The sequence below is a fragment of the Sceloporus occidentalis genome, unplaced genomic scaffold (genome assembly GCF_023333645.1).
Source record: "Sceloporus occidentalis isolate IW3139 unplaced genomic scaffold, rSceOcc1.0.p SCAF_2, whole genome shotgun sequence".
In the NCBI taxonomy this organism is placed as follows: Eukaryota; Metazoa; Chordata; class Lepidosauria; order Squamata; family Phrynosomatidae; genus Sceloporus; species Sceloporus occidentalis.
This window is the reverse complement of record NW_028316982.1, coordinates 107,595,681-107,610,782: the sequence shown is the minus strand read 5'-3', so window position 1 is coordinate 107,610,782 and position 15,102 is coordinate 107,595,681. Positions and strand designations below refer to the sequence as shown.

The following is a 15,102-nucleotide window of genomic DNA, read 5'->3' as shown; positions in this document are numbered from 1 at the left end:
GCCCTATGCCATGGGAATAGGTCTCCATATGTTGCGAAAACTCAAAAAAAAAAAAATGTCCTGAGTGCACAGCCAATGGCTCTGGCTGTTGGACTGCCACTCTCAAGCATTCCTCAGTAGTAGCTATGCTGGCCAAGGCTGGTGGGAACTGTGATGGAACATCTAGAGGATGACATGTTCTTCACCCTGACCTCTGGTTACCTAGGGTGTTTAAAGCAAAGCAAGCTCTGAGGTTTGCCCTAGGCTTCATCTGCACAGTAAAATTAATACAATTTGACACTGCTTTAACTGCCATGGCTCAAAGCTATGGAATAATGGAATTTGTAGTTTTGTGAGCTATTTAGCCTTCTCTGGCAGAGCACTCTGGCACCACAACAAACTACAAATCCCAAAATTCCATAGGATGGCGCCATGGCAGTTAAGGCAGTGTCCACCTGCACTAATTCTGCCACATGGCAGCAGCCTTAGAAACTAATGACTAATTCTGCAGGTTTCTGTTTCATGGCAGCCCTCACTTCTATGTTTAAAGGGCTAAAATCATTATCATGTATACTCTGGCATTTGTTCCCCAACAGTGTACCCTCTCTCCCTAAAAGGGATGTTTCTATCAGTCAGGCTGGCCCTGTCTTCATTGGATGGAATTCAAACAGGAATTCTTGAACTCTCATTTCATCATCCCCATCCAACTCAACTGGTACACAACACTGTGACTACTAAGCATGTTCAGAATTTATTGGGTGAGTAGATGCAGCAAGGTTTTACTCTTTTAAAGGCAATCCCATCTTGTTTGCCAGCAGCCCTGGTTTGGTTACTTTTTATGGTGACACAAACTGAGTTGGCCATTTGAGGGAATGCAAAATATATTCTCTGCCTCATCACACATCACTGGTTACATGGAAATGGACATGAAGCAGAGGCTGGAAAATTCCATTTTGGAAGGAACCATAGGAAGCACCACCCAGCACCCAGCTGGCAGTAGACAAGTTAGCTGGGGAATTCTGGGAGCTGTAGTCATAAAAAATAACCTCTCCAAGCTCAGGTGGGAACTGAAGTCATGAAGACTCAGCTCCTTATGTGAATTTTCCTATTTCTGGATTCTGCTATCTGAGACACACAAAATACATCTCTTTTTCCTTGCACTGACTGATTTTTAAGGCCAAGTGTCTCTGAGGATTTGAGTACAGGTCTGGATAAAGGATGCACTGTCTGCAGTCAATTGACTGACACTTTGTAAGTGTGGCATCTGCACAGGGAAACAGTTGAATATTTAGATATGAGCTACCAACCTTTGTTGCTGCGTCCACATTGGCGCCTCTCTGTATCAGTTCTGAAACAACTTCTACATGGCCTTCTTTAGAGGCGAGATGGAGAGCGTTCAACCCATTCTGATAAAAACAAAAAGGAATGAGAATGATTGATGCGCAATGCCAAGAACAACAAGGGATATGTCAAGAGGCCTAAAGGTCACATTCCAAAAGAATGAGAGCTTGCAGAAAGAAGGAAGGAAGAAGAAACTCCTCAAACTCACTTTCTAACTAATTGGAGTGGTGGAATACATTTGTAGTATAAAATAATAACCGTTATTATCATATCATCTATAGTACAATGTATGCTGATGGTATAAACAAAGTTTGACTGAACTTAATGAGATTTATTCTCTTCTAAGAAGGTTGAAGCGTAATACAAAGATGCCAGTTAAAGTGCGCATCTCTGTATACTTCCATGGGATATCATCTTAAAATGCACTTTTCTTTCATATGGATATGTGAACATGGGATTTATCCATAAGCAATCTGCAAGCAAAAAATACAAGCCAGGAACTATGTTTCTTCAAAGTAACATGATTCAAACAATACCGATTTTTCTCTTTGCACCCAAAGAGTGCCATTTCAAATACTCACTAGGACATTTGTGCATGGAAACAGTCCCATGTGAAACTTCCATAACATTAATGTCAATAGACAATCTGTGGCCCTCAGAGGTGGTCTGTAGAGTCTGCCAGAAGCACACATATACCATCCATGATCTTCCCATACTGTTGTTTCTACCAACACAACCAGGGTGAGCAAAAAAGCATGCTGTGAGAGTTCTCCCTGTGCACCCTCTTTGCCAGCAGAATCCCACCAACCTGGCCAGTATATTGGAAGGTGGAAAGTGGCACAATCTGAGTTACATAGGGATAGGAAGTAGGAGAGCATGTGTCTCTGTGGTGTGTGTGTGTGTGCGCATGCGTGCATGTGGGTGCACATGTATGCATACAAGAAGTATGTGTGTCTATGTGGTGTGTACACCTGCATGACTGGGAGACTGCATATAGATTTTTACTTTGGAACCATATTTTTTCAAGCAATCCATAAAGCCTCACGCATTGTCACTCATAGCAGACCTTGGGGAAAAGTAACATTTCTTAAGATCTGCTTTTCAGACCTGAATCCATCATAGTACACTTAGAACAGCTAGCACAAGTTTTAAATCGCAGGATCTCAAATGTGTGCCTGCATATAAATACATGTATGCTGTGTTGCCCCAAACCCATCTAACTATTCTCCTTGAGACTCTTGGGGTCATAAAGGTTCCCCACATTTGAGTCAGAGCAATTTAAACACCATGGTCTGATGTTACTCACCATGGTTTATTCTACTCCAGATATCACCTTGTCCTGCCTCCATCATTGCTTTTCTCACATGGAAAGCAATGCATCTAAGGAAAGAAGTTCCTGTTCCCATGAAAAATTTCTAACAGGGACAAATCTACGATTTTCAGAGTTTTTGCTTACATGGAGAGCATCCACATGACTAAGACTCTGTCCACTTCAGACCGAAAGAAAATTAGGATGAAAGGGGCAGAGCTAAGCACTCCTTTCTCCAGTCTTGAAGAAATTGTGGCAACTAACTCCTAAATAAGGACACAGAGAGATTCCATTCCTGGGCAATCTGCTACAGTAATGAAATGAGTGTAATTTGCTGATAAACATCGATATTAAGTAGAGGTTTGGGGCATAATGTACAGATAAATTCTATCTTTTGGATTAATTGTAACTTTAGTCATGGGCAAAGTAGCACTTGAGGCCAGTTGAGTCATTTTGCAACTCAATCTTATGTATGTTGTCACTATAATCGCTGCAGCTTTCTCCCAAGTAAGTGTGTGTAGGAAAGCAGCATGACAGCCTCTGATTTTGATAGTTTTCCTCTTCACTCATTCCTTGTATGCTCCATACTTTTGGTGGTGAGTCATTTCTGCAGAATGTAATTTATAATTTTACAGTAGATACAATTTAAAGTGGATAATGCTAATCATCCTCCTGGGACATACAGAATAGCCAATTCCTATCTAAAAATGTGTTATTTTCTGACAGTGTTAAAAAGTAAATACGTACATATAAGCACTAAAAGCAAAAGCAAATGATCAATTAAACATTTTTTACAACCTGATTGCAAATGTTGATGTCCACTCCACTTTTTAAATAATCAAGAGCCTTTTCTAAGTTGCCTGCTCGGGCAGCTCGTAGATAACTTGCATTGGTGTCAGACTGTAAAAAACACAAAAAGAAAGGAAGGAAACATAAATATTAATGTTTAAAAATACTGAATATGAGATACAGTCTCAATTAAGCTGACATAGTGATTGCTCATTATATTTTCTAACCAGAAAAAGACACAGATGGGCCAAAATAATCCAGATTTTGTAACAAGATGATTACCATTTTGTATATCAATAACACACTTTATATGCACACTTTCCAATGCAAACTTTAAAAAAAAAACCTCTTTGTTAGAAGTCTTAAGTATACTGCAATACAGTTCCTGCCTAATTGTAATTCACATTTATTATAGTAGTCCAAACACATATTTGAATGCCCATGTATATCTTAGGTGGAGAGCAGAATAAGAAAGAGAGAGAGAAAGAGAGAGAGAGAGAGAGAGAGAGAGAATCAGGCACATCTTTTGCTTAACTTTTCAGTTATAACTGTGTACCAATAACAAAGCTCTTTTATATCTCAGAAAGAAAGAAACATACTTTGCTATAAGGGGTTCCAGTATTAGACTGAGGTGGGAAACTTACAACCCTCCCAAAGTCATTGAACTACAACTCCCAGGTCCCTAGTCAGTATAGCCCAACTATATATTGTTCATATACAGTTAGAAGACTACATGATTCCATCCTGATCTGAAGATTCAAGCTAAAACACAGGAACTGTTAGAGGAACAAAATAATACTAATGCTGCTAAGGCTGCATCTGCAGTGCAGAAATAATCCGATTTGACACCGTTTTGATGGTCATGGCTCCATGCTATGGAATCCTGGGATTTGTAGTATGTTGTGGCACCAGAGCTCTCTGACAGACAAGGCTGAATATCTCACAAAACTACAATTCCCAGAATTCCACAGCATTGAGCCATGGCAGTTAAAGCAGTCTCAAACTGGATTATTTCTGCAGTGGGGAAGCTGTGTAAGACAGATGTACATACGAATTATACAAGGGCAAGAGCTGGCCCATAGTCACACCTCGTGTTGTATGCAGGCGTAGAAATTAACCCTGTACTACTAACATGGGTTTTAAAGAATAAACCAATTATTTTTTCCCCCTGACCAATATGAAATCTAACAATGCAATCACTTGTGGCTACACCTACTAGTAATTCTAGTAGGACCATCTAGTTATCTAGTTGCAAATGTAATGGCAGAATAATATATTTTGCTTTTGCTCCCCTCCCTAAATACAGTCTGCAGGGGAGGCAGAGCCCTTTCCTGTTTTAGCTAGTTGCTCATTAGTATTTTTGTTAGATAGTGTTAAGTCTTTTAGTTCTGTTCCAGTTTGTGTGTGTGTGTGTGTGTGTGTGTGTTGCTTTCTTGGTTTCTTCTTTTTCATTTTCTCTTTTTCTTTCTTTCTTTCTTTGTTTTTTTTTTAATGTTTATGGTGTAGATTGTGAATTAGATTGTGTTAAAACTTATATGCTTTAAAGAAATAAATAAAGCCTGTACTTGTGCACAAGCCAGCCTCCCTCTCTTCCTACAGCCGTCCATGAATCAACCAATTATGTTGCCCACATCTGTGTAGTGGACCCTCAACTTGAAAGTCAAAGTTCAACAAACAGCATATACCCAACGTTCTCCCAACAAGATTTGGAAGATGAATGTCTTCTGCTCTATAAGACCGCAGACCCAGTAAGGGGGGGGGGGAGAGAATGTCCCCACCGAAAAAGGCCATTATGTCTGAAATCACAAACTGACAACCCAAATCACCCCAAGCAACTTACTAAGGGCTATGAGGAATGTCTGTTATTACTTGGGGAGAGTAATGCTGAAGCTTTCCAAACTAGCAGAAACGCAGACTTATTCGTTTAAAAGCTAGCATTTTATCAGGATTATCAAAGGTCTTAGAGTGCCGTCCCTCCACTTCACACAGTGTAACAAACTGCCCATTTGACACAGTCAGCAGGTGGGTAAAAAATCCCCATCAGCAGTTTGCAGCAATTCCAGGCCAGAGGCAGGAGGGGTGGTTCAGAAGAGAATGTTGCTTGAAAGCCCATTCCCTTCACAGTGGCTGGAATCAAGACCAAACAGAGACAGAGCCTTAGGTGCCTAGGCTGCATCCACACTGCAGAAATAATCCAGTTTGACACTGCTTTAACTGCTATGGCTCAATGCTATGGAAGACTGGAAATGGTAATTTGTTGTGGCACTAGAGCCCAGACATAATCTGGTGCCTTTAGGGAATTCAGGCAAACATGTTACTGAACCATAATTTCAAGAATATGCATAAATCCATCCTATTATCTTCTGTATCTCGGTCTTCCTCCAGCCCCAAGACCTTTCAGACAATACTTTTATTTAGTAACCAAGTGAATATAGTATTCAGTAGGAAGCATGGGACTCAGGGTTGCTCAAAACCAACAGCTACAAGTGCACATCATCTAGCTAAGACAAAGTGATCTATTTCTGGTTTGTTTGCCCATTATAAAAATAGAATTAAGACCTAGGCGGAAGCGAACAGGTTAGATGAGTGAAAGTATTTTTTTCACAGTAAATTAGGATAAACTCAGAATCCCACCTTATTATTACTGATAGGTACGACCAATGTTTTTTTTCTGGTAGGATATGGAGGGACTACTCAAGATCATAGGTAAATCTGATGAATCATAGAATCATGGAGTAGGAAGAGACCCCAAGGGCCATCCAGTCCAACCCTTTGCCATGCTGGAACTCGTAATCAAAGCATCCCTGACAGATGGCCATCCAGCCTCTGCTTAAAGACCTCCAAGGAGGGAGGTTCCACTACACTCCAAGGGAGTGTGTTCCACTGTCAAAGAGCTCTTACTGTCAGGACGTTCCCCTTAATGTTGAGGTGGAAACTCTTTTCCTGTAGCTTGCATCTATTGTTCCAGGTCCTATTCCCTGGAGCAGCAGAAAACAAGCTTGCTCCATCTTCAGTGTGACACCTCTTCAAATATTTAAACAGGGCTATCATATCACCTCTTAACCTTCTCTTCTCCACATTAAACATACCCAGCTCCCTACATCTTTCCTCATAAGGAATGGTTTCCAGACCCTTCACCAGAGTCACTCTCCTGTGGACATGCTCCAGCTTGTCAACATCCTTTTTGAATCGTAGTGCCCAGAACTGGACATAGTATTCCAGGTGAGGTCTGACCAGAGCAGAATAGTGTGGCACTATTACTTCCGTTAATCTAGACACTATAATTCTATCAATGCAGCCTAAAATTGTATTGGCCTTTTTAGCCGCCTTATCACACTGTTGACTCATGTTCAACTTGTGCTCTACTAGGACTCCCTGCATAACTTTCATACATAGTCTGGATAAACTGGGTGTCCCCCATCCTATATCTATGCATTTTATTTTCCCCACCCTAAGTTCAGTATCTTACATTTCTCTCATTTTGTTAGCTTTAGCCCAGCTTTCTAATCTATTAAGGCCATTTTGAATTTTAATCCTGTCTTCTGGGGTATTAGCTATTCCTCATAATTTGGTGTCATCTGCAAATTTGATAAGCATGCCCTCTGTTCTTTCTTCCAAGTCACTGATAAAATGTTGAATAACACTGGGCCCAGGACAGAGCCCTGTGGGACCCCACTGGTCACTTCTCTCCAGGATGAAAAGGAGCCATTGTTGAGCACCCTTTGGGTTCAGCTGGTCAGCCAATTACAAATCCATTTAACAGCTGCATTGTCTAGCTTACATTTTACTAGCTTGTTTGCAAGAATCTCATGGGCCTTACTAAATATGCCATATATTCCCAAACTGAATAAATTAAAATTAACACTAGGTTGTCAGTATCCAGAATTGCTACTAAACAGACACATGAATGATCTTCACACACACTCATTAGCATGTGTGTTTCAGGACTGGACATTATGTTGACCCTAACCTAGCTATGTTGCAAAAAATACCACAAACACTTCTCCCTATCCTTGGCAAAAAGCATAAAATAAAAACAAAGTAAATAACTATTTGCTGACTTTTTATGACACCCCAACTTTGCTATGTGAGGAGACTGCCTCACTCACCGGATTTATCTTGACAGAGACAGACATACAGACATCTTCTCTCTTACCATATTTTGAGCCATGTTCAACACAGGTAGAGAAACCAAACATCTGAGGCTTGTAATGACTTATTAAGGCTCTGATTTTTACAGCTCTCTCTTGGCAACTCATCAGATTTTGCTTAACTAGAGACTATATTATGTAAAAAGGTTTAAAAATACACACTTTATACCTTTAAAGTATACTTCACCTACAAATGCAGTGAAAATGAGCAGTAAACAACCCACAGAGATTCTCTCTCTCAAGTGGATAATCATTTGTGGCATGCTATTATGAGTTCTTGTGCATGCTTCATTTTTTCCCCAATTGTTTCAATGACAGGACATAAATAGAGAGCATGCTTAGGGTATATTTCAAAGAAAAAGAAACACGACACAATGCTTTGCGACTTCCCAACCTTTCTAGGAGGTCAGAGGAATGTTTTTCCCCTTGCCTTTCAGTCATCACTGTATGAACAAAAAAGAGGAAAACTAGCTCCTTCTCATGGGTCAACCCTCAACCAAATGATGAGAAACAGGGCACACATCAAAATGGGCTAAACTCAGAGCATTTAACATTGTCATTCTCTGGAACAGCAGCCTTCAGTGTGGTAACCTTGCTTACCCATGCATTGCATATGCTGTCATATTCCCTTCCAACATTAATTATAGAGTCCTTGTAGCTGCAGTGCAGATAATGGCACAGTAAAAATGGTCAGAGAAGCTGCTGAAGTCTGTATGGTATGCTCATGGATGAGAAAAGTGCTGATTTATCACAAAAACCTTCTGTAGTTAATAATTATCAGTGCAAACTGATGGGTCATTTCTTTTACACAAAACACTATATGTAATATGAATATTTCAGATATAAGGGAAACATTGTTTTCCTGTGTGTGTTGAAGAACTCAAATAACATTGGTTAGATTCAGCACACTGTATATACGGGTGGGTTTACTTTATATGTCAATTCTGCATTTCACCCTAGTATGATGTATACATGGAAGCAAAATCATCTCATGTGAAAGATCTCATGTGATTTGCCCAAGGCTACCAAGTCAACATCTTAACTAAGTTGAGATTCAAAACCTGCTTCTTCTGGTTCAAGACATCATCAGCTTCCTAATTTCATGCTCTTAAAGAAACCTTTCCCCATCATTTTTTTCCCACTGGGACCCTGCTGGGCATTGCAGAAATTGGTTGTGGGCTGGGAAGGGGCAGCATTAGAATTAGGAACACAACAGCAACAATGGTTCCCTCGCTCCCTGAGATGGGAGGAAACATATCATGATCATAATCACTACTACTCTCCTTCTACCTTACTTGGTTAGAAAGCCCAGCCATTCTTCTGCCCCATCTCCCTCACCTAAGGTGACCAGATGTCATAATTGCAAAGCAGGACTAGGTACAGCAAAATGTAGGGCATTCAACAAAAATATGAAACATTACAAAAGAAAAACTAAAAACACACAAATATAAATTCATGCTTCTTTGTCATGCTCAAAATGGAAGACATTTTGAAATTCCTCCTGGATAGAAGGTTGAAATGTAGGACATGCCTTAGGAAAGGAGGACCTCTGGCCAACATGTTTTCACCTTTCTCTCTCTCTCCATCCCTACCTGCCTCTTTGCTGACTGCCTCACTACCACCAATCCTTTATGGAAAGTGGTGGCAGCTTCACTGTGGCATTATTCACTGTGCTGCTGGCCTGATCCTCAAAGCCTGATTCTGAAGGATCTCTCCACTTCACTCCCAGACAAATGGAGCACTATCCTGGTCTGTATCGTTTCTCTGTGACAAAGGCTGCTGTCAGACTGCGGAATTAATGCGGTTTCACACCACCTTAACTGTCATGACTCCATCCTCAGGAATATTGGTATTTGTCCTTTACTGTGCTGTTTGACAAAGAAGGCTAAATATCTCACAAAACTACAAATACCAGAATTCCACAGCATGGAGCCACAGCAACTAAAGTGGTGACAAACTGCATTAATTCTGCAATGTAAATTGAGTCCTTGTTGGAGAAATATAATATTTTTTTCCAGAATGTAACCTACCCAATGCACATAAATAAGCAAGGGGAGATATGGAAATGAGGATGGGAAAATCTACTTGGAAGACCTGACCAAAATTAGGAATCTTTCTGTTGATGATGCCATGTTCAGGTCTACAGAGGGTTTCTAGAAACACAATTGAAAAGTGCTGTTCTAATGTTATGCAGCATTAAAAACAGTATTTGTACCTTCTCCACATTAATTTGAATGCCCTTGCAGTATTACTGGCATGAAATTGTATTACAAAAGAGCACTTGGCTGCTGTTTAGATCCCCTACACCATTTTATAGCTGTTGTTGCATAGAGAAACCACTAGCAGGTTTTCATTGTTCTCAAGCAGAAAACGTTCTGGCTTGTTTCCCACAGAAAGATACTAACATTTTTCATGAAATGGGAGCAACAATCTTGCTTTGAAAGGATGAATTTCTGTCTGAGATCTCCCTTGGGCTGGCTGCATGCAGAATGAAAAAATGTGTGTACAAATTGCATATGTAAAAGAGACAGTGCAAATGCAGCATAAAACAGAACAGAACTCCACATCTGTAGAATGAGAGGGCACAACTGAATCTCACTTTGGAACACTCTCACATTTAAAAGAAATGCTCTGCACAAACAGAAAACTAGCATAAAACTAGCTTAATCCTGCTGTTCTACTTCTGCATGGTTTTCTGATGTCACACAGTATTAAAACAAAATGGAATTCCACCATCTTGTTCAGCTTAGTATACCCACCATACCCACCAACATTTGGATGCAGGTGTAGGAGAATGATAGTTTTGCATTGTACTCAAGCAATTCCTTTAATGGGATTACAACACTATCAATAATATTATTAAAACACTTTTTTTTGCATTACTAGTTAATCACACAATAGTCCTTGTTTTGTGTTGAAAGTGTACATTATCTGTTTTCTGTACACCTAGCATGCCTACCAGCCTCTGCTCCTTCATTTTCCTCTTGTGCATGCAAAAACACATTTACCCAAAAATCTCACAGCAACGAGATTAGACCTACAATCATTAAATTCTTTTGTCTCATCTCATTTTCGGTGATGTGGGATTTTGGAGTTGTGTGTAGTTGTTTTAGGTTTTAGGATTGATGATTCTGTAGATAGCAACATGCTTTCATCTCGTGCATCAATGGATCCAATGAAACTGAAGTCTGTTTTGGGTAACCTTATGTTGGCCTATATGTGTGTCACTTCAAATGTACACTAAATACCTTCATCGATTTTGGGGAAAGCATCCTTCTTTATACCAACAAGGGAAGTTGCATAATGTAACAGAAGCAAAGAGAAGAGTTACTGAAACACCTACTTTTACAATGTGGACTTTGCAATCTCACTACTGTAGTGCTAAAATGATTCACTGTTGCAAAATCTCATGAAGGTAGTGGTACTGGTGATCATTGATGGGTTTCTCTCATTATGCAAAACTGTGTGATAATAACAGTAGGGCAATGGGTCAACAACAGATGAGTACTTATGTTGTGCAAAAAATGGAGGAGCCACTCCAGTTCCATCACTGGATCCTTGTGTAGGTATCTCCTTAGACAAAATTGTAACTAACCACAATGTTCATCCAAGTCTTTCCCTTCTGCGCTCTCTCTTACACAGAGCATGATGCTTTGGACATATTTACTCATCAGCAAATCAAACACTTACTGTCTGGAAAAGAGAAAACCTTAGTCCCACCCATAGCAACTGTAGTTTTGTTGCAACCTGATCATTCTTTTAGGCTGCATCCACACTGCAGAACCAATCCAGTCTAACTCCACTTTAACTGCCATGGCTCAATGCTGTGGAATTCTGGGAATTGTAGTTTGTTGTGACTCATAGCTCTCTGACAAAAAAGGCTGACTGTCTCACAAAACTACACAATAGCATTTTATAGAATTTACATTTACCGTATTTTCCGGTGTATAAGACGACTGGGCGTATAAGACGACCCCCAACTTTTCCAGTTAAAATATAGAGTTTGGAATATACTTGCCGTATAAGACCACCCCTCTTCCAATGCACACCAAATAAAAATTTAAAAAACATCACTGCATTTACCCCAACTCGTTTTCTAATCTTGGCTTGCTTGCCTGCTTACTTATCTCTCTCTCTCTCTCTCTCTCTCTCATCTATCTATCTATCTATCTATCTATCTATCTATCTATCTATCATCTATTTCTCTCCCTCTCTCTCTCTCTCTCTCTCTCTCTATATATATATATATATATATAATCTATCTATCTATCTATCTATCTATCTATCTATCTATCTATCCATCATCTATTTCTCTCCCTCTCTCTCTCTCTCTCTCTCTCTCTATATATATATATATATATATAATCTATCTATCTATCTATCTATCTATCTATTTCTCTCCCTCTCTCTCTCTCTATATATATATATATATATATAAAATCTATCTATCTATCTATCTATCTATCTATCTATCTATCTATCTCTATCTATCTCTATCTATTTCTCTACTCTACTATCTATCTATTTCTCTATCTACTTTATCTATTTCTCTATCTATCTATCTATCTATCTATCTATCTATCTATCTATCTATCCCTCTCTCTCTCTCTCTATCTATCTATCTATCTCCCTCCCCCCCTCTATTTCTCTCTCATCTATCTATCTATCTATCTATCTATCTATCTATCTATCTACGGTATCTATCTATCTCTATCTATCTATCTCTATCTATTTCTCTCTCTCTCTCACTCTCTATCTATCTCCCTCTCTCTCTCTCTCTCTCTCTGTCTATCTCCCCCTCTCTCTCCCTCCCTCTCTCTATCTCCCCCCTCCCCCCCTCTCTCTCTCTGTCTATCTCCCCCTCTCTCTCCCTCCCTCTCTCTATCTCCCCCCTCCCCCCCCTCTCTCTCTCTGTCTATCTCCCTCCCTCTCCCTCTCTCTCTCTCTCTCTCTCTCTCTCTCTCATTTTTTATTTTTATTTTTATTTACCCCATGCCTTTGCTGAGGCCTGCAAAGCCTGCCTTGCATGCAGGCAGTGCCCTGGCCTACTATAGGCCAAGTTTAGGGGGCCTGATGCCCACAAACGCCGGCTTCCAAAGGGCTCCGGAGCCCTTTGGAAGCTGGCAGGACAACCAGGTAAGTGCGCTGGGTTCCTGGGGCTCTCTTGTTACCGGCGTACAAGACAGCCCCCAACTTTTGACCCCATTTTAGAGGGTCAAAAAGTTGTCTTGTACACCGGAAAATACGGTAATACCACTTCATACTAGACTAAGTAGTCTCTAAGCGGTTTACAACATGTAAGCTAATTGCGCCCAACAAGCTGGGTATGCATGTTAGTGACCTGCAGAAGGATGCAAGGCTGAGTCAACCCTGGAACCGAACTCACAACCTTGTGTCTGCAATATTAGCTGCAGTGTTTGCATTTAGTCATTGCACCATCAGGGCTCCTTTATCTCATGTCTCACAAAAGGTGGATAGGCTAGGAAAATAAATTTATTTTGCAACATTTTACTTCCATAGTCTAGTATCCAGTCTGAACACTACTATGTCACTTTCCTTCTTTAGCATGGTCTCTGGTAAGTTTTGCAAGTTAACGCCATTAAATGCCATTAACATACTACATTATGAACATAAGGACAAATACTGAAAACATCACTTCTTGTTTGTTTACATTTTTAAAGACAAACCATATTCAATAAGGATGCAGTCATGTTAAAAAAGTGTAATTTTAATTCTTTCCTTTCTAAAAAGGGAAAAATAATTTATTTACAATTACTAAAATGCCAGCCTCCCTTAAAATCTAAATTACAGGTTGCCCTTGTGGTTTGCTGCTGCTTAACAATACATCAGCACTGTTTTAATTGGGTACTCAAAATAGGTGGATGATATCATTACTTTCCATGTCAAACCAATAACACCTGAATCACTGAGCTCTTATTTTCCAATTAATCAACTCTGGTTCATGCCTTGTTTAGTTTTCACTATTAGCATTTTACTATGACGTTATGTCTTCAGCCGTCTCCAACGTGGTACTCCCTAGGTATGTTGCACTACAATCTTCATCATCTACAGTCACCATGGAAGGTGACAATATACAGCATCCTCTTCTTCCTCCATAAGCAGAAAGCATAAATTATTAAAATGTATCCCAGGTGATCGCTGCAGTCCAGAAACCTCAGTAATTTAAATATGTTTGATTACTCTCCCCCACCCTCAAGCTTATGTCAGGAAGTTCTGTTAGGATGTATCATGAGAAAACTATCACTTTCCACTTTCTTGCCTTACTGAATCTATAAGCAAAATGTGTTTTCTGTCATTACATCAGATAACCTTAATCAAATTAAACAATGGGAAGGCAGATTCTTCTTTACCTGGCATATTTATGGGCCATCAGTTCAGTGATCAGACAATAGACCACTTCAGATGAGACTACAACAACAAACTAGAACAACAAAGAATACTTCAATACATTTAAGTCCCCAGTCACAATGGCCAGGTTCTCTCTTTCAAGCAGGCAGCATGAGGTCACAATGGCCAGATGCTCTCTTTCAAGCAGGCAGCAACAGTCCCCTGTCACATTGGCCAGGCTCTCTCCCTTAAGCAGGCAGGATCAGACTCAGTGGTGTTCCCTGACTAGGTGACACCCGGTGCAGGGGGTTGGGACTTCTTAGGGTCGGGACATCCAGAGTGAGACTTCCAGGGCATGCAAGAGTGTGCAGGAGCTGCACAGGAGAGTGCATCTGGCCCCAGGGAGCAGCCCTGGAGCTCCAGGAAGGCCCAGGAAGAAGCCCTGTGGCCCCAGGGAGCAGCTCCACCACCTAGAGAGCAGCCCCACTGCCCGGTGACCAGCCCACCACCCCAGAGAGCATTGCCACTGCCCCGGGAGCACCCCACTACCCCCGGGGGCAGCCCCGGGAAGGTCTGGGGAAAAGTGCCACAGCCCAGAAGAACACCCAATGCAGGCCCAAGCAACACCCGAGGCAGTGCTGAACAACCTCCAGGTAGGCTTAGCACCCGTGGGGGTGGGGGACTAACCAGGTGTCACCCCCTTTTGGGGTGTCACCTGGTGGGGTCCACACCCCCCCACACACACACACCGTAATGGTACTAATCAGACCCCAGTGTTTCTCTCCAGCCTCACAGATACAGTACAGGTGCATACTATCATACTTAGGTTGTAGCTCAAGAAGTTTTGGATGATGGAGTACTTTGGCTTTTGGAATTCTGGATAAGGGATATTCAAATAATACTATCATTCTTACAGAGAGATATTGTCTGGCATCCTGGACCTATTCTATCAATTGTTGAAAGGTGAGTCAGCACATAGGTAAATCCCACTGATTCAGTGGGACTACTCGAGACTAATAACAGGATTCAGGCCTTAAAGTGATTAAAACTAATTTATCCATCCAAATAACCACAGAATAGATCTCAGGGTTTGTTTAGGACTTGTACTATCCTTCTAATGGCTTAGGTTTAGCAATAACGGGGACAGAAAGGCACGTAAACACAGACACACAAACACTTCTTTAT

The 15,102-nt window shown here is 40.7% G+C and overlaps 1 protein-coding gene across 5 annotated transcripts in view; it reads right to left on the bottom strand.

The window, feature by feature from the left end:
* The window catches only part of LOC149318843 (ankyrin-3-like), a 287,610-nt gene that overhangs the window by 188,035 nt on the left and 84,473 nt on the right, over nucleotides 1-15,102 (bottom strand). For all 5 annotated transcript variants that reach the window (XM_089510546.1, XM_089510547.1, XM_089510548.1 and 2 more), the window contains exons 2-3: nucleotides 3,428-3,529; nucleotides 1,287-1,385 (exon numbers count right to left, since the gene is read on the bottom strand). In XM_089510546.1, coding sequence (XP_089366672.1) covers nucleotides 1,287-1,385; nucleotides 3,428-3,529 — 201 coding nt within the window. The remainder of the gene's footprint in view (nucleotides 1-1,286; nucleotides 1,386-3,427; nucleotides 3,530-15,102) is intronic.